Source organism: Tyto alba, unplaced genomic scaffold (assembly GCF_018691265.1).
Source record: "Tyto alba isolate M040663 unplaced genomic scaffold, T.alba_DEE_v4.0 Super-Scaffold_45, whole genome shotgun sequence".
In the NCBI taxonomy this organism is placed as follows: Eukaryota; Metazoa; Chordata; class Aves; order Strigiformes; family Tytonidae; genus Tyto; species Tyto alba.
The window spans coordinates 178,894-197,832 of NW_024881321.1; the positions used below are offsets into that span (position 1 = coordinate 178,894).

An 18,939-nucleotide genomic window follows, 5' to 3' on the forward strand; every position below is an offset into this window, starting at 1 on the left:
ACTTAAATAGCACTACAGAATAATATTTTTTTTTCTAACTTCAATACATATAGAGAAGAAAACCCCTTTTTTGTTTCAGATAGAAGTTCTTGGATGTGTTTATGTAAAACCAACAAAGAAGCATTAAATATAAAATAATTTATAACTGTAGCATCTCATATTATCTTCCAGGCTGCTTTACTGCATGATACTGTGTGTCTCCAGACCGTCTGCTGTCTAAATGCTAGCACATTTTATGGAACAGTGCAAACAATATAAGTGGAAAAGGTTTTGGTAGCACAGTGTGTAGATCAAGGAGTGCCACATGTGAAAGTGAGTTGCGGCAACTATGAACATTTGCCATAATTAGCTCCTTAATTAATTGAGAGTATTTAGTCAGTGCAGGCAGTAAATCTGTGGTTTCATAGTATTACTAAAAGTTTTGTCTGGCACTTGGAAATGTAAAGCAGCTGTAAGATAATGGACATTCAGCCCCCTGACTTGCCACTGGGTGAACCCAAAAACAGTTTAATTTTTACACAGCTTCTAAAGTTCTTTGAATGTTGGGGATTTTTAATAGTGCAAAACACTCTTTAGAAGCTTGTAAGGTAATCACTCCAGGGAAATGTTCAGAAATACAAATTTACATATGGGATTTCTACTGGAACCAAATGAGGGTTGAACACCATTTATGTCTTTGAAAAGTCTCCCACTGGGAGATGATCTCAATGCCTTTCCTGCCACATCTTTCTAAGAAAATCCAAAATGTTCTAAAAGGATCTGGATTGCACATTTCTAATCAGAAAGATGTGAGTGAAAAAGTATTTGTAACAAAACATAAATGCAAAGTCTCTTCAGAGAAGTTTAGATCCATGTGTCATATAAGAGCTATCTTAAGAGGTGACAGTTTACTGACACTGTTGTTCTTGCCTTTTTTCATCAAAATAAATAGAAAGAATATGTAATTCTCTGAGCGATAATAATTACAGTGCTATTATTTTGTTTTGTACAATATATGCGTAAAGGGTCTTTTTTTTTAATCTATATCAACTTGTATATTATTTTTAGTTCTTCCAGACAGTGATAAATAAGTACAGTCCAAGGTCTCAGCCTTGCAGTGATGTCTGAGCAAACTCAGGGTCTTCCGGAAGAGATGCTTAGATGATAGCAGTGTAAGAATGTAAGCAAACAAGTTGGTTAAGGCACAAGGATAGAGCAAATGTGAAATGATACTTGAAGAATTTCTAAAGCCTTCATTTGTAATCATGTTATTTATATACTTTAAAAGCCTAAACAAAAACGATGTGTCAAAATCAAGGGGTTTATGTTTTATCAGAACACATATTTAGTTTGAAATACAAAAATGGAACTTGAAGGGATATAAGGTCAGCTGAAATCCATTGAAATGTGGTGTTTTGCACTTCATCTATAATTTGCAAAATGGGATAATTTGATTCAGTCACCATATTTATTACAAGCTCTGTCTTCTCTTTCTTACATTTGGAGTACCCATGCAATTCTGCTTTTCAAGACCACTAACCTAAATAAATCATTTTCATTTTTATAGGTTCTCAACCTGGTACAGTCCTATGTCACACTGAGAGTCCCCTTGTACGTGTCTTACGTTTTCCACTCGCCGGTGGGTAGAGGAGGCTGGCAGCATTTCGACCTTCAGTCAGAGCTCCGGCTGACTTTCGTGTATGACACTGCCATCCTGTGGAAGGATGGCATCGTTAGCCCACCTGAAGCAGAGCTCCAAGGTGGGTGCTGGGTTTCTTTGCACCGAGCCCATGTTCTGTTACTAAAAGTATAATTTGCACACAGTAGGATGTTTTTTCAATCATTCCAATACTAAATAAATAAATAAATAATATATATATATATATATATATAAAGTTAACATCAGTGCTTTTAATGCAAAGAAGGATAGCTGTCTTGCTATATTTTAAGTACACATGCAAAACTTAACACATTTATTTCTACACAGAACCTTAAGGTTCAGTATGTATTCATATTCTCTTACCACACAAGATACTTGCACTTTAATGAAAAAAAAGGAAACTTCTCTGTGATATCATTTTTTTTTTCTGGCCCTGAATGTACAGTTTCAGAAACTTGTGATATTTTGAAAACATCAATTGTGAAACATTCAAAAGATACAGAAATATGTAATGGTTATACTAGCCTGTCTATGAAACATTCTTTAAATGTGATAGATACTGTCAATAAATGTTGTGACAATAGTCAACAAATCAAACTCTATCATTACAGAATTTATCTTTTCAAAAAGCTAATTTATTTTTTAAAAATAGTGACATATGGTGGTCTGTGAAAGATTAAAATGTATAGTTGCACCTATACGCTGCCTTGTTCAATTTATGCAAACTTACTTAGTATTTCCTAGCATCAAGCCTCAGGTGTTCCATATCTATCTCAACCTAAGGTATAATACAGGCACCAGCTATAATTATGTATGTATGCTCTCACAGTTTCAGGGCTCCAGTGAACATAAAACCATTTTCTGTTTCTGTAAACTCAGTGTATGACCTACGGAAGTCATTGCTATGCAATTTCTGTCCTCGTGTTAAGAGCAGGAAATGAGGAGTGGCAAGGGGAATCTACAGTGCATGAAGACTGAAGCACATGTCATGCCGTGACTAAAGAATAAGCAACATGCCACGAATCATATGATGTACTAGTCACCAAATAACAACCAGATCTAATCCTCAGTCTCTGCAGTTATGTGGCACATCTATGCCACCATTTTCCTGTCTTTGATGCTCTGATTTTTTATTTCTCTGCTTAAGAAGCTGATGGCCAGGTCTCTGGAGATGCTGAACATTGGCAGCTCCCTTTGAAAACAGCCAGCACAAAACACATGACAAACACTCTGATTTGGGCAGTCCACAGCCTTGTACAATGAGCAGCTGTTTTTCTGGGCAGGGAGGGTTAACTAGTTTCCAATTTATTTCCATACCTCTGGGTACATATAATTGTTCTACATAAATTCTGTGTAAAGCTGTAAAGCAGTCAAGGTCTTCTGAAGCCATAATTCATACATATATATATATAGTTGTAACGTACCAGTAAATATGATTGGTACAGGTGATTTTTTTATGGGCGGTATCCATTCACATTGGTGTTAGGCTTCACACACATTCATGGAGGAACATTCCTGTTTCCTTCTTGCTCCCAGCAAGCAAAATGGTAGCACATCACTGGCTCTCTGTAAGGGAGCACAGGGGGAAATGCCTGAACTCTGAAGCTTTGCAGAACTCTAGAGAAAAAGGGACTTGGTTGCACGCTACAGCAATAAACCCCTTCTGACATATAAACAAGACCTTGTAACCTGAAATTAGGAAATGATAGGCCTGTTTTTTGAGCCAAATTCATGCCAGAAATCACCAACAATGCAAAGACAGTCAGAATGAGTTTCACAGATTCAAGCACCCTCAGGTAGATTGCCATGGAAGCCACAACAATCTGCTACAAATAAATGCTGGTGGGTGCTGCCCTGGGACAATAGATAGGGAGACACTGATAAAGATTATCTCTGAAGCAGCTTTCATTAGTAGGAGTCAGTCTGAATACCTGGTAAAAAACAAATGTATTCTTCCTTCTATAGAACCCCATGGCAGCTGACCATGCTGTTGCCTGAAGACAAACACAGACTGTGCTGTGGACTTTCCTCAGCCTACTAGAGTGGCTGTGTGAGTCCACGATAACATGTAAAACCATGACTTTGCAGGGAAGTTCTGTATGTGCTTTGGAAAGCTAAAGCACTGTGAAAACTCTAGACCTCACTGTGTAAATTCTTGTTTGAGAAGAATCTTGAGTCAATCTGAAAGGCATCAGCAGTTCCTCTCCCAAACAACTGACATGACAAGGGGAAATGAAAGAGTGGGGCTGGTGGGTGTTTCATAGGAGTCTGATTTGTTTGTCATCTTCAAGGGGAATAAACCCTGTGAATTGGCTTCTCCTGCCAGGTTCCCTGTACCCAACCAGCATGCGTATTAGTGAAGAGGGGCGCTTGGTTGTCAACTTCAAGACTGAAGCCAGATTTCATGGTCTGTTTGTGATGTCCCATCCTGGTAAGCTTAATCTACACTTTATCAGTACTATAAAAACAAAGATACCCCTCCCAAATTTTATACTATTCATTTTTCTTATTTCTGATACTGATATCTGAATTTTTTACGTACTGCGCTTTTCAGATAAGGATTTTTCCTCTACTTGAGATTTCTTGTCATTGATGACTTTATTCAGATTGTCAAAAACTTAATGAAATGTGCATGGAACTGATGGAAAGAAGAGAGTTCCACTTGATCAAGAGCCCGATTTATGAAAGATGAAGATCTAGGCCATTCTGTCCACTAGGGTTCTATAAATATTTTTAACCCAAAAGCTGTGATTAGCTATTTACTTAATTTGCCCTAGGAACTTAGATAGCATTAAAACTTATTTTCTAACTTGAAGCATTTCTAGGTTATTTAGACCTTTTTCAGAGAGTAAGAAAAGATCTTATATGAGCATTGTATCACTCTGTTAATAAAAAATTCTCACTGCCATTCAGTTAGTCGTTGCTGAGGACCTGATCCTGCAATTTAATCTGTTTAAACCCCTTTATTCAGAATAATCACAGGTGTAAGACTCTGTCTGCAGACATAAATCAGAACATGAATGCCCATCATGGAAAAGATTATCTAACTAAATTAAAACTGCTGAACAATAATGAGATGGGGGAAAAAACAGTATAAAGAAATCGCTTTTAGTTTAACTCAGTTTTATTAACCTATAAAATTTCTTCATAGTGCTTCTACTTTTTCTCAGCTGTCCTCTAGCATGTTAAGTTTTACCTATCAGGCAGAGCTGAAAGAGTTACATTGCTAAGAGAAATTACTTTGTGTTCCCTGGTCTGACGTTCCAAGTTTAAAACAGGTGGGAATATAGATCTTTGCCATTCCACTCTCACTGTTTTGCCTGTCTGTTAAATTTAATCTTCATACAGTTCTGGTTGTGTAGCCCAAAAGCGACTATTTAACGGACATTTGAACAAGAATCAAGGGTGCCCAGCTGTGTTGACTGTAATTGATTTTGTTAGCTAATAAAACCCAATACACTGTAAAGGTCAACATCAACTATGGCATTATGGTTTATGAACTATTAGGAATGTTTTTCAGGCTCTGAGATTTTGCAGTGAAACACTAAAGGTGACAAATCTGTCTCTTGGCATGTTTCTAGGTTCATCTCTAACTTCCATGGTTATGTCAGCTGATCACCCAGGCCTGACGTTTAGCCTCAGCCTCATCCGAAGCGAGCCAACGTACAACCAGCCAGTACAGCAGTGGAGCTTTGTTTCAGACTTTGCGGTAAAACCTCAGCCTTCGTTGTGTCATCTGCTGCCCTAGCCTGGTAGTTAGGACTGTGGAGGAACAGCTCTCGCTCTCTCTCTTCAGGTTCGAGATTATTCTGGAATGTACACTGTGAAGCTGATTGCTTGTACCACTGCTCCGCATCAGGAATACACCCTGCCAGTGATCTGCAATCCTAGGGAGCCAATCACTTTTGATCTGGATATCCGATTCCAGCAGGTACCAACCCAGTGATAACTTCAGCATGTTTCCTTTTTAGTTTGGTTCCCAAATCGCCTTTGTTGATCTTGTCATGGTAGTGCTAGAAACCGAATTCATGTGCTTATAAACAAACCAATTCCTAAATTGGTAGGACAGCACATACTCTTCTCCTGCTATTTCACCAGTTTTACCTAACTGGGAAAGGCTAATGTAGGAGCACAAACGTTTTTTTGTCCTCAATGCATGGCTAATCTTTGATAGCTGATAGGAAGCTCGTTGATGTTAGTTTGGGGGTTAGTTACTGTGAAGTGAACTAACCTTTGGGAATTCTTTTCTTGTGTGTTGGCTTTGGTATGAAATAGTTTTATGAGATAATTAGGAAAGTATAAAACTATTAGCAGGAGGTTTTCATCTGATGCAAAGATCAGAGCTAAATCTCTGGTATTAAAAGCGGGACCTCAAAAGGAAGATTCATTCAGTCCTGAGGTAGGACTTCCTTCACTGACTGTAGGGGAAGTGTAGATAGACAACAGTGGTAAAATGTTTAGCTTTAAGTCTCGTGAAAGTGAGTGAGACAAATTCCACCCATAGCAATATGGATCATATGGTAACATGGGAACAGGCGAACAGCATACCTTTCATAAAGCCCGGCTGTAAAGCTCCATATCTGGGAACAAAGCATGGAGAAGTGGACTCTGCTGTAGCAAGTATTGACTGAAATGTAGAGGTCATGTTGGATAGTTATCAAAACAGAAACTGTCAGTTTACAGTGTTATCGAAAGGGCTAGCGTGACCTTGGGATGTGTAAGGAGGAAGTGATATCATTTCTGGTTTTTGGAGCCAATACAACTAATACGGGAACAGTGTTGCTATGGTTTCATGCTCATTAATAGTATAAATGTATGCTATTAATTCATCTTACAGTATAAATCTGATCCGGATCAGTCAGGATTACACAACCATTTTTCTGTTGCATTAGCCAGAGTACACAAGGGAATGTATGCAGTCTTTATGCTTTCATGTGGCTTTATGCCAGCTATGGGAGAACAGATGACTCCTGATAATGGCATTAAGTCCTGGCAAGGCAGAGATGATACATGATCTGACATGAAACCTGCCTTGTTAGAATTAGCCAGCAAAACATTTTGAAAAAGTGTGAATGGAGGGGGTAAGGGGAATTTACACTTGTTCAGCACTTCAGCTTTTGTCTGGCATTTCTAATCTGCTTCTAGGAATTCTAAAGCAATTCACAAACCATAGCTTGTGTCTAGTCCTAGTATAAACAAGAAGATGTTGATAATTCAAATAAAATTCAAAAGACCTGCAAAAATCATTGCAAAATGGGCAAAATAGCCTAGGGAGAGATCTAACTCTTACCTGGAAGAAGCCTATGACTAAGAACTAAGAACTATGATTAAGACTAAGAACTGCCTTGGAATAAATAAATGTATGCTATAGGGGTCATTATATCAGATAAAGTTTTAACAACACAGTATATGGACATTTCAGGTACATCAATTCAAAGTAGTGATAATGTGCAAAATTGCAACAGTATCATAATCAACAAGGACTTCGACAACTTACTCCCCATCAACAGCAATTTTCAAGCCAAGACCAGCTCTTTTTCTTGAGATACTCATAGTAGAAGAATTCAGGAAATTCTGTGGACCATGAAATTCTTCCCTTCAGTCATAGTTTGAAAGACTATGTGGACTTAAAGCAGGTCTCAAAAAAAGCAGCAATTAGCAGCAGTACGGTAGCACAAATTCAAGAGGCAGTATCTAGCACTTTACCTCTAAGATTTTCTAGTCATTCTGCAAAACTGGGTAAGCATCAGTATCCAACATTTTAGAAATAAGAAACAAAAGACAGAGAAGTGATCATGAAAGGTCAGACAGTGATGCTGGTCCTTAGAGTAGGAGTCACCTGATACCTTGCACAGGCCCACTGCATCCAGTCCTGGGGTCCCCAGTGCAAGAAAAACATGGATTTGTGGGTCCCGGGGAGGGCCACAAAATGGTCAGAGGGCTGGAACACCTCTCCTATGAGGAAAGACTAAGAGGGTTGGGGTTATTCAGCCTGGAGAAGAGAATGATCCAAGGAGACCTTATTGCAGCCTCCCAGTATATAAAGGGGCTTATAAGACTGAGGCTGTAGTGACAGGACAAGGGGCAACTGAAAGAGGGTAGATTTAGATTGGACATAAGAAAGAAATTTTTTACAGTGAGGGTGGTGAAGCATTGGAAGAGGCTGCCCAGAGAAGTTGTGGATGCCCTCTCCCTGGAAGTGTTCAAGGCCAGGTTTTGAACAGCCTGATCTAGTGGAAGATGTCCCTGCCCATGTCAGGGAGGTTGGTCTAGGTGATCTTTAAAGGTGCCCTCCAACCCAAACTATTCTATGACTTCGTGAAGTCAGTGAGTGCAAGTGTCACAACTGGACCAAAATGACCTTGCCTGTAAAGTCTAATGATGAAACGATCATAGAATCATAGAATACCATGTTGGAAGGGACCTCAAGGATAATCTGGTCCAACCTGTCTGTCAAAATCATGGTCTAGACAAGACGGCCTCCCACCCACAGGGCAGGGCAGGGGTTGTTTCTCCCAGTTCTTAGTCTAGTGCTCCAGCTGCTGTACTGAAGTATCTTCTTGGGCTTTTTAATACGAGACTTTTAATTTTATTGGAAACTTTTTGTTCTAATTTCCTTCACAGTTGTTCTCACTGTTCACGAGTGAGGGACCGTTTTAAGAATCAAACATCAAGAAGAAAATATATTTGGTGTCTCTCCTCTGGAGAGTTTGGTTCAACATTTCCTTCTTTAACATGTATCTGCCCATTTCCTTTTTCCTCTCTCTGTGGCCCCTGAAGAGGGAAGCAGGTAGCCTGGAACACTAGTGGGGATTGTGTTACCACTGTCTCACTCTGGAATTTCTTGAACATGAACAATATTCAACCTTCAAGTTCTGCTTTATCCCAGTACTTTCAGCATCTTCTTTCTTTAAAAGTGCCTGACTATTTCCTGACAGAAGCACTTCCATAATCAGGATACTTGCTGCCCTGGGTTGGATTGATTTCAAGAGCGCTCTGCTTCTTGAGGTACTGAGTATCTCATGGGCTTTGGTCCGAAGGAGGTGGGGATATCTACCATGAGAGATCTGCACTGTCACCAAATTATCCATATGCAAAGCTGATGGGCATGGCAAATAGGCAGAATAAATTGACAGTACTCTTCTCACCCAGCAGATCCTCACAGATTATTTTTTAAAGAACTCTTGTTTAAAATGCCTCAAATGCACATGAAAATAAGTAGATTTAGACTGCTGTATTAATAACAGATACATGTCAGCCACTGGCAGCACTAAGACTTACACATAAAATTGAAATAAAAATAGTAACTTAAAATAAGATGTCTAAGAGATGTATACATAGCTATATGCATAGTATTTCCCCAGGCCATTGCTCTTACTGTTGTTGTAAACTATGTGGCTGAAATTCAGTGCTTTTAGCTGAATACACATTTATTTCCTATTCAGTGGACATTTACTCTGCCCGGGAAGAGCTTGATGAGGCTATACTTGATTCTGTTTCAGAACCACAGCTGGAAACCAGTTGTGCCAGTCAGGTATTTGAAGCTGCTGGACTGCAATCCAAGGGCCTGAATCCCAGGCATTTAGAAGGAAGCATTCCAGGAGAAAGGAAATGATTTTTTAAATTATTATTTCTGTGAAAAGGCTATGGGGGTAGGGTTCCTCTTTCTGAAGAGTATCAGTGGGTTTATAAAAATATTTCAACTATACATTCTACATTCTTCTTGCCAAAACCTATTGCTTTGATAGTTTTGGGACTCTGTTGTGAAAAAGGGATTTGAAGAAGAATAAATGTGTCAGCTGTATAACTTGCAGTAGTAGTTTCTGTTGATATTGTTGTATCTGTTTCCATCATCCCCTTGTCCTCAAGCCATCAAGAATGTTTTCTTTTCTGTTTTCCTTCCTTCCTTTCCATGCACATATACATATATATACATAAATATACATACATATGTTAGTATTTTTTTCTTTGTTTAGTGGCCTCTGTTCTTTTTTCTTCTTTTTTTTTTGGGGGGGGGGGGGTGGAGGGGGTGGGGAGGGGGTTGTCCCCAATTCTTCTGTTCACTATATTCTTTCCCTTTTGTTGTGCCATGTCCCTCTATAGTTTGCTATCTAACTTATGTTATATGGCTTAGTAAGAACCTGCTGCTGATAGTATTGATTTATTTTATTTTTGTAATGTAATCAAGGAAGAACCATAGGTAACTGTGCCAAATATATAAAGAAAAATATTAGCATAAAAAGATGTTCAAATGGTTCAGTGCATTTTCATATACATGATCTGGTATCCTGTAGCACATCAGAAGAACTGATACTTGCAAATAAATCCTCATCAATGTGTACTTCCAAAAAATTGGCAGAAGATTAGAAGCAGAGGTGGGACTTGGGTGTAAGAACGAAAATGAGATAGAGAAAACAGGCTGTGATGAGTCAGAGGGAGACAAGTTCTTGAGGGAAGTATTTTCCTTTTGTTACACCCACACATAAGTTGGCCTCGGCATCTCCTTATCTGGGATTTGGAAAAATGTGGTGGGAAGAAACTAACCTAGAAATCTATCAAATATTACAGAGACAGATAATCCAAAGGTTATATGCATGTAAAATAAATATCAATATATGTCTGGGACAAAGAAATATTTTTGGTTAAACCGTGTTATTGCATGTAGATGTGCAGAGCTGATAAATAATGTACATTGGGAGAAGATCATGCTGTGTTTTAAGAGTCGTTAAAGAATACTTGTTGAAGAGCCTTATGCTGTTGTGTTTTAGGTCAGTGACCCAGTGGCTGCTGAGTTCAGCTTGAATACCCGGATGTTCCTGCTCTCCAAAAAGACACTGTGGCTATCTGATGGCTCAATGGGCTTTGGGCAAGAAAGTGATGTTGCTTTCTCAGAAGGTATAATTGTACACAGATCATGCACATTTAATATGTTTGCCACACTATCAGGATCCTGTTTCAGTCAAAACAAGATAGGAGTAAAGTTTGGGCTTGCTGCTTGTGTTCTTTTGCATTTGCCTTTCCTACCTGGCAGCCCACATCAGAGCTGTTGGCCAGTCTGCACCGAAACTTATGTCTGAGGGTTACAGTACAGGTGCCATTTCTCTAAGGTGAGCACTTCATAAACATTGGCTGATATTAAGAACATTCCTAGTTGATAAGTGAATATTACACAGTCTTTCTGTTGTGGGTGAGTGTATTCATTCTGTCCACTATTGTGCCATGCTTTGCATCTGTGGCTAAAACAGTGTTGATAACATGCCAACATTTTTGGCTACTATTGAACAGCGCTTGCACAGCATCAAGGCTTTCTCCCTTCCCCCTGTCCTCCACTGAGGGTGGGAAAATTCATTCAACTGATACTTCTGTCAGTGGACCTAAGCAGTCACTTCATTCTTCTGCTTTCCTCAGGTGTCTCTTTTGCCTATTTATTAGAGTGCCAGCACCTTGAATGCATGACTGTTTTTTGTGATGTATTTCCACAGTCTCTTGAACAGCGGGTACCTGGTCTCTCTCGAAGTCTGCAGTTGCTCCAAATTGTTATAAAAGCAACATGACATTTCTCCTTTCCTTCACCAGATTTGCAACCTTCCTAACCACTTTCTCTTATATGGATCTGAGTGCTGCACACAGTGTACTTTTCTTGCCTGCATAGCAATGGCCCGGGTTATTTGTACAGGCCTGACTAGCATGTCTTATCTCAAACATTATCAGACAGCTGAAATGCAATTCCACAGTAGGGAGCCAAGTCTCAGAAAATGCCTCAGTGACTTTTCATAACATTCATTTCACTTGTACAGTATGCCACTCTGACCAAGTATAAGTAAACTCTTATGCAGCCTGAACAGGATTCTACTGACAGAAAAAAGAAAATGTCCTCAACAAAGTGCGTTGTCAGGAAGCCAAAACCTACACCTTCATCTAGTACACAGGAGTACATGATGTTTCTTTAAGTGACTTTTTGAATGAAGAGCCCAGTATAGCCCAGAATTAAAGCAGCCTCTGAACTGGTTTGGGTTATAGCAAGAGCAAATGGCATCCTACAATTATTATGTGGCCCAGGATGCAAGGAAGAGTGTACACTCTGATCACAGCCTTTGACAACCCACTGCAGAGGAAGTCTGCAAGGTGTCTTTGGATGTAGTCATATTACACTGCACTAAGCTTCTTGACCTAGCCTCAATACTGTGCTAAATGTTCCAGTTTAATAGGATGTGAATTGCATGCGCTGTTTACAGGTGATATCATATATGGTCGGGTGATGGTGGATCCAGTGCAGAATTTGGGTGATTCCTTCTACTGTAGCATCGAGAAAGTTTTCCTGTGCACAGGAGCTGATGGATATGTACCCAAATATAATCCATCCAACACTGAATATGGGTGCCTTGCTGATTCTCCATCCCTTCTGTACAGGTTTAAGATTGTGGTAAGTGTTATAATTCTGGGAGGATGCACATTCTTTTTTCTTAACTTCTTTTTTATTGAAAACTGGTTGTTCTTTAAAATGTGTTTGATGGCACGAAATTTTTGTCTTGAACTCCAGGCTAGCACAAACTGATGAAAGCAGTATATTATCTTTCTCCCTCCTGGTTCTATTCTTAATCTTTCTGAGGACTCTCATCATTTAGAGCTTGGCCTAAATTAGGATCCCAAAATAGGCTTTTTCTCTGCATTGTCTATATCCATTGACCGTAGAGGGAGTCTTAGGAGAAATGCAAGTTAAAGATTGGAATTTATTTCATCCTTCACTATCCAGAATTTAGTGTATAATGTAAAGTTAGTCGTCCAGGTTGCCTCTGTAGTCAATAGAGAAAAAGATACCTCTAAAGCTTAAAATATATAAGATTAATATAGAAGATTATTTCCCTTCTGAAAATAATCATCATAGAGTAAACCTAGATGATTACAGACCTGATGCCCAACTTTTAGAGAGTTAACTGTAAGTAAGATGATTATCCAGTTATCTAAACCAATTTAGCTGAATGTTTGTTAATAGAAATGAAAGATAGATTCTTTAAACTGGGAAATAGACGGCTTACCTTTATTTCAGACCACATTTATGTATCTTTTTTTATTTTAGAAATGTAGCTATGGTTGTTCTCTATTGTTTCCCCCTTGTATCTCAACAAAAAAGTCTTCAGGCAAGAGATTAAATAGTAGTACAAGTCAGATGTGATCACAATTGCTTCTCATGTCTTTTCTCTTGATATTACACTGGATTGCATAAAATAGCATGTGTAAATTATATAATCTAAATGTTGTGTATAAATAGTACAACTGTTTTTCCTAGAAAAATTGAATCTGTGTTTTACAAACTTTCTTTTCCTCCATGACTATGTAGGACAAAGCTCAGCCAGAGACACAAGCCACAAGCTTTGGAAATGTGCTTTTTAATGCAAAACTTGCAATAGATGATCCCGAAGCAATTCCATTAGTTAAACAGCCAGGATCTGATGGATTTAAAGTAGACTCAACTCCTCTATTTCAGGTATTATTTGTGTAGCTTATTAGCAAGAATACTGAACGAAGAAAGAAATGCTTGCACAAGAACAACTTGTGTTGTTAACAGTAAGTCATATTGAAGCCAATGGAAAGATTTATTTGAATTCCAGTGACAGTTAAACAGGATTATAAATGCTTAAAAATTTCTAGATATAAAATTTGGAGCACCTGCTAAAAGATTTCTGTGAGGATACTATGCTTTTCTCTTGCTTAATTCCACAGTTTAACCAGAAATTATAGAAATTATTCATTTCTTCTAAGAACTTGATAAGTTTCTTGTTACACAGCATTGTTTTATTGCTTCCCATCTCACTTGTCAAAGACAAAAAATAAAGGAAGCATAAGCATTTATGGTGAACTTCATCAAAATCTAGTTGATAGTGTTTTCTGTGTAATTCTTTCCTTGCAAACTTGCATATTGTGAAACATCTAAGCACTGGAAGGCCTAGAAATTGACAGCTAAAGGGTGTAACTACTTCTTAATTAAATACAGTCCCTCAGATGTGTGCATTCACCCCTTTGATCTATATAACCCAGCCAGGAGTTATCTCTTCATTATTTGTCTCTTTACTATTTGCAAAACTGTGTACAAAACTCAAGTGTATAAATTAGTAGAAAAAATATTGAGGAGACTTTAAACCTACTCCTGGGCACTTCAGTATTAAAGGTCCCATTGAAAGTAATGGAATATTTAACAGAGTAGCCTACTTAGCAGCATAAAAAGGGTTTTATAATCTGTCACCCATGAAAGTGAAATCTCATTTTTTATATGAAGATCCATTTCCGGTAGTGCTCATTCTGTCAAAAGAATGAGAACATGAAGAAACAACAGTATATCCTGAGAAAGGCTTGGAAAAAGAAGAGTAAAATAAAAAATGTGTTATTTTTCACAATAACAAAAGTTGGCTGCAACCACTGAAGTTATCAGCCTGTAGCTTTAAGACAGTATTCAGACAATCCTACTGGACTTTGTGGAACCCAAATTCATTATGTATCCGGAAAAGACAAGACAAGTTCAAGGAAGATAGCATCGTCTCATGCAGACTGCGGGGAATCACACAACCACAGAATGGATGAGTTTGTCAGGGACCTTTGGGGATTCTCTGTTCCAAGGCCTTGCTCAAAGCAGGGTCACATAGAGCAGGTTGCTCAGGGTGGTGTCCAGTTGGATTTTAAGTATCTCCAAGGATGGAGACTCCACAGCCTCCCTGTTCCAATGTTTAACCATCCTCACAGTAAAAAAACAGAGCCACAGCCAAGGCTGAGTCAGCTGGAAAATTGGGCCTGGAAAGTCCTCTTCTGCTGTCTGTCTACAGCTGAGGCTCTTTGTATGGCCGTTGGTACTAACAGTACCAAAAAAGTGCCAAGACTGTGCTTCTTCATCCGCACCTGTTAGCCACAAAATCTGGCCATGGAGAGGAATGGAGACGACCCCCTCTTAAAACTTTGGCAGAACATGTGACTCCTGTTTTGCACATAGTGGGGGGTTATGTGTGTATGATTTTGAAAGTACTTGTCCGGGCAATCAGTTCAGAACAGCAATTGATTTCCTCTGTGTATAGTGCTGCCCAGATTGTGCATGACTGTGTTTAAATGCAAAATATTGCTTTTCTAGGTGTCTTTGGGTAGGGAGTGGTATGTCCATACAATCTACACTGTACGTTCAAAAGAGAATGCTAACCGTGGAATCGGCAAAAGAAGCGTGGAGCACCAGTACCACTCGCTCCTTAGCAGTGGGAGCCTGGGAGCATCCACACAGAGACGTCAGAAGAGGGGAGTTGAGCAGGACCCAGAACTAGCAAAGGACATCGGAGTAGAAAACAACCGAGGAACAAACATACAGCACATCGCCCTAGATCGCACCAGCAAGAAACAGGTTCCTCAAAGGGGAGTTGCAGTCAATGGTGTTCTCCCCAGGGAACTGAGTAACCAGAGTGCAGGGGTCAGTGTAGTCACAATCATTGGTGGAGCTGCTGCCATTTTCCTTGCCATCTGCTTAATTGCAATCATCATTTTGCTGCTAAAATGGAAACAAAATTCTGAGAAAAAGGAAGCCACAAAGGAGTCGGGCAGCAATGAACCAATGATGCTACCATATAATTACACCAGTGACAGCTCAGAGGTTTGATTCCACGACCACAGGATTCAAGCCCGAGTCTCCAGAATGCCTCAAAAAAAACTTGAACTGCACTTTGTTAGCAGCAGATCATGGTGACTCATGAGGAATAAAGAGTTCACATGCTTCCAGGTGTACTTGAAATTTTTTATCCTGAACTCTTGCTACCATTATCAACAACAGAAGAATCCATACCAAATCTCCCACTTTGCACAAAAGGTAATCCTGACGTCCCTATATACTGCACTAATCTTAAGCAGCAATTCAAGGAACTGCATTGTAAGGGAGACATTCTTGTTTTCTTTTTGTATTTTCTGATATTTCAAAAAAGTAGAAGAAACTGTCCAAAGGTGCTATATATCCTGTCTGCAATAAGAGAGGAAATCTGTTTCTTTGGAAACACAGAATACTTGAGAGGGGGAATCCTTACACTCTTCAGTTAAATTTTGTACTGTTTCTCACAAAGAACTCAATGTCTGCAATTAGTCTGAAAAGTGATGAAATGCCTTAGGCACAAGTCCTTCCTCCTATAAGCTTTTGACTTCACTTAAGCTATACCAGTGATTTATTTTTATTTTTTTTTTACTTATGTGTAACTAAACTTTTTTAAAAGACAGCTAGATTAGACAGCGTAACATTAAGAACAGTTGCATGTCACAGGATGCAATACATATTCTTTTCTGCAAATTCTTGTTCAGCTTTTTAATCTGAGAATTTTTTTCCTTATTTATGCTTATATAAAGCCAAAGAATGCAACAAATCCAGAAGGAATTTTGCTTTTCACAGAAACTGGATGCTTATGTCTTCTTAAATTTATAACGGATCATGGAAGTTTTGTAAGGTAAATTATATTGGTAGTGCATATCCATTGCTGGGAAATGCAAGCATTAGTATTTCAGTACCTAGAGAAGGCAATAGAGTTAGATTCAAAATGCAGAGGACAAGGTTCTGCCTGAACTGAGCGTGGGAATCATGATACTGAATTCAGCATGTGATTGTCAGTTGCCTTATTAAATGGCAACAAAGTAAAGAAAAAATTAACATTTGATTGAATCTCATATTTATTACTGTATAATCATAGCCCATCTTGACAAACGTGCTGGGTCGTCGTTGGGCATTTTTTATCAATTGACTACTTTTGCAAGAGTAATTCTAATTTTCTCTCAGCATTCTTGACTTAGGTAAGATGACAGCATGATGTTCCACAGAAGTTTGGATCAGCAGTGTCCCATGTCAGCTCTTATCCAGACAGGACCTGTTCTGTCCCAAAGACATCCTGGCAGGCGCTTAGCTCTGAAAGCCATGTAACCTTCAGGACAGTGTCCCATTTGTCACACTAGCGTTATACACAAGTAAGTCCTTTCAAGTCAATGGAGTTAAACTGTATAACCTATATAAAATCCGAATCACATTATTGAGGCTGTTGTTAAAATATCCGTTCCCTTCACCATCTTGTGGTGGTGGGTATGGCCAGCCCCCCAAACTCGCTTCAGCTGCAATACACTTGGCAGTTGGTATTCTGGGAACCATGCTGCAGAGATTTAGCTGAGCAGAATCCAACTCGAAAGCAGCCTGGCTGCAAGCACACATTGCTGCCTCCAAACCGAAAATCCATCTAAAAGGCTTCCTGGCCTGGCTGTAGTGCTCTGTCAACACAGATGGACCTGACCTAGTAATTCTGTGCAACCATACCCTGAGCCATAAAGACTCAGAAACGCTGAGTACTACTAGCCTGGGAGTATCTGTGCTATGCACGGTACAGTGTGAATGTGCCCGCAGAGGGACTTATTCTGATATCTCTTGCTTTGGATTTATATTTTTTTGACTTCACCCATTTAATAAGACTTCATCCGTTCTTCATCAAATGAATCAGGTCAGAATCTGTCCTAACTTTTCTAGGTTTTCTGAAGACTGCCGTTCAGACAGCTTAATTGAAGGATGTTTGCAGCAACCTAAGAGTCAAACTCCATTACTAAAATCGTGCAGTCATCTTTTCTTTTAATTAATCTGAGTTATAGCCTGAAACAATTATCCACAAGATGTGCCCAGTGTATTAGACCTTTTCCTTCGTCACCTGACATTAATTTACTCTTTTAATGAAGTTCCTGGTTTTGTGATTCATGTATTATGTGTGCAAGATTGATCAAAGACTTAACCCACAGATACTTTTATATGTAGTTAAGTTCACAACTAAGTTGCAAATGTAACCTAAGATCAAATTTGCCTTTGTGCCTATATGTGAAATCACTATGATAATGAGAAATGCAGAATTTATCTCCTAAAACCTGCATGTTTGGATAATAGTAGTCAGTGATTCTACAGTAAAATGGGACACATGTAAATAATAGAACATTTTTATATTTATAAAATACCTGGTTTGTATAAGCAGAGACGATCTTTTTAAAAGAATATATATAAAATACAGAAATTAGGTGTTTATCGGTAGAGCTATTTTTCTGCTTTTGAATTTTAACAGACTGAAATATCATTAAAGTTCCCTGCAGGCAAAATCTTTTTTTAATTATTGTTTCTTTTTATAAAATCACATCAAAAAATATGTGTTCTACAAGCAAAATATTTAGCCCAGTAAACAACTTGATCACTGCTTTGAATAGCGTCTGATTACAACTCTGTAAAATGTTTAGGTTGATGGGGATTATCAGACTAATGTTTTTCTAACAGTATATAAAATAATAGTGCAAACTGGTGATAACAAAGAAGAGCACAAAGCAAACACTGAAAAGCTGGACAAGCATGAGTAAAATTCATGAGTCAGATATCAAAGTCCTCTGCCTGGGAAAAAAATCCCAGTGTTTTCAGTAAGGCCTGTAAGATTTGTCCCATTCTTAAGAAATTGGATTTCTTACAATTCAGTGAACTATAAATACATCTGTAACAGCATGCCTTTTTTGTATGGCTTCAGGGTTTTAGATTTCAGCAAGATGTTTTGGAGGCTTATTAACATTTTTCCTTCTACTTAACAAGTGGCCTTGTTTCTACTAACCTGAATAAGTGCCTCATTCCCAGTTATGTGCACAAATATATTAATATTTATCTATCCATGCAATAAACTGAGTATATTTTATATATATATTTAATCTGTTCCCATATTATGTATTCAGTCCTCTTTTCCCTGGAGATGCTTATTCTGCTAGCAGTAATAACATTTGTTAAACCATTTATACAGTAATAATTGTGTTTAAATTTGTTATCAAGCTGTCAAAAATCTTTCCATGCATATTTATTTGGAACAATTTTTTTGCTTATGTCTATGGCTGTGATATTTGGCATTTGTATTGGGAAAAAAAAATAAAAGTACTACTTTTTTGGTTACTGATCTAAAATTTGTGTATGAATATCACACTGTGGAGAGGGGTCAGTAATGCAGTGTTAAGAAAAAACAATTTGTCACATCGATGGAAGAACATAAACTTACTGCTGTGTTTGCAATAAATCTCACTGCTTTCTTCCCGACCTGACTGTTTTCTGCTCACGAAGTCTTCAGCACAGGGGTTGTTTTTTAATCATTGTGGATACACTCATGGCTCAGAGAGGGATTTTTCTTTCAATTCCAGAACATCATTAATCTCTAGATATCTGCAGGTCCTTTGCAGGTCGGATTGCCGTGTTCCTGTGTGCTGGCAGGGTTTGTTGAGCCAGACTCGCTGACAGGCGAAGGTGAGTC

At 38.5% G+C, this 18,939-nt stretch overlaps 1 protein-coding gene across 1 annotated transcript in view; it reads left to right on the forward strand.

The window, feature by feature from the left end:
- The window catches only part of FREM2 (FRAS1 related extracellular matrix 2), a 138,019-nt gene extending 119,291 nt beyond the window's left edge, over positions 1 to 18,728 (forward strand). Inside the window, exons 17-24 of the mRNA XM_033000267.2 lie at positions 1,547 to 1,739; positions 3,966 to 4,070; positions 5,221 to 5,348; positions 5,436 to 5,570; positions 10,408 to 10,534; positions 11,875 to 12,062; positions 12,978 to 13,124; positions 14,754 to 18,728. Coding sequence (XP_032856158.2) covers positions 1,547 to 1,739; positions 3,966 to 4,070; positions 5,221 to 5,348; positions 5,436 to 5,570; positions 10,408 to 10,534; positions 11,875 to 12,062; positions 12,978 to 13,124; positions 14,754 to 15,266 — 1,536 coding nt within the window. The 3' untranslated portion in view covers positions 15,267 to 18,728. The remainder of the gene's footprint in view (positions 1 to 1,546; positions 1,740 to 3,965; positions 4,071 to 5,220; positions 5,349 to 5,435; positions 5,571 to 10,407; positions 10,535 to 11,874; positions 12,063 to 12,977; positions 13,125 to 14,753) is intronic.
- The last annotated feature ends 211 nt before the right edge of the window (positions 18,729 to 18,939 follow it).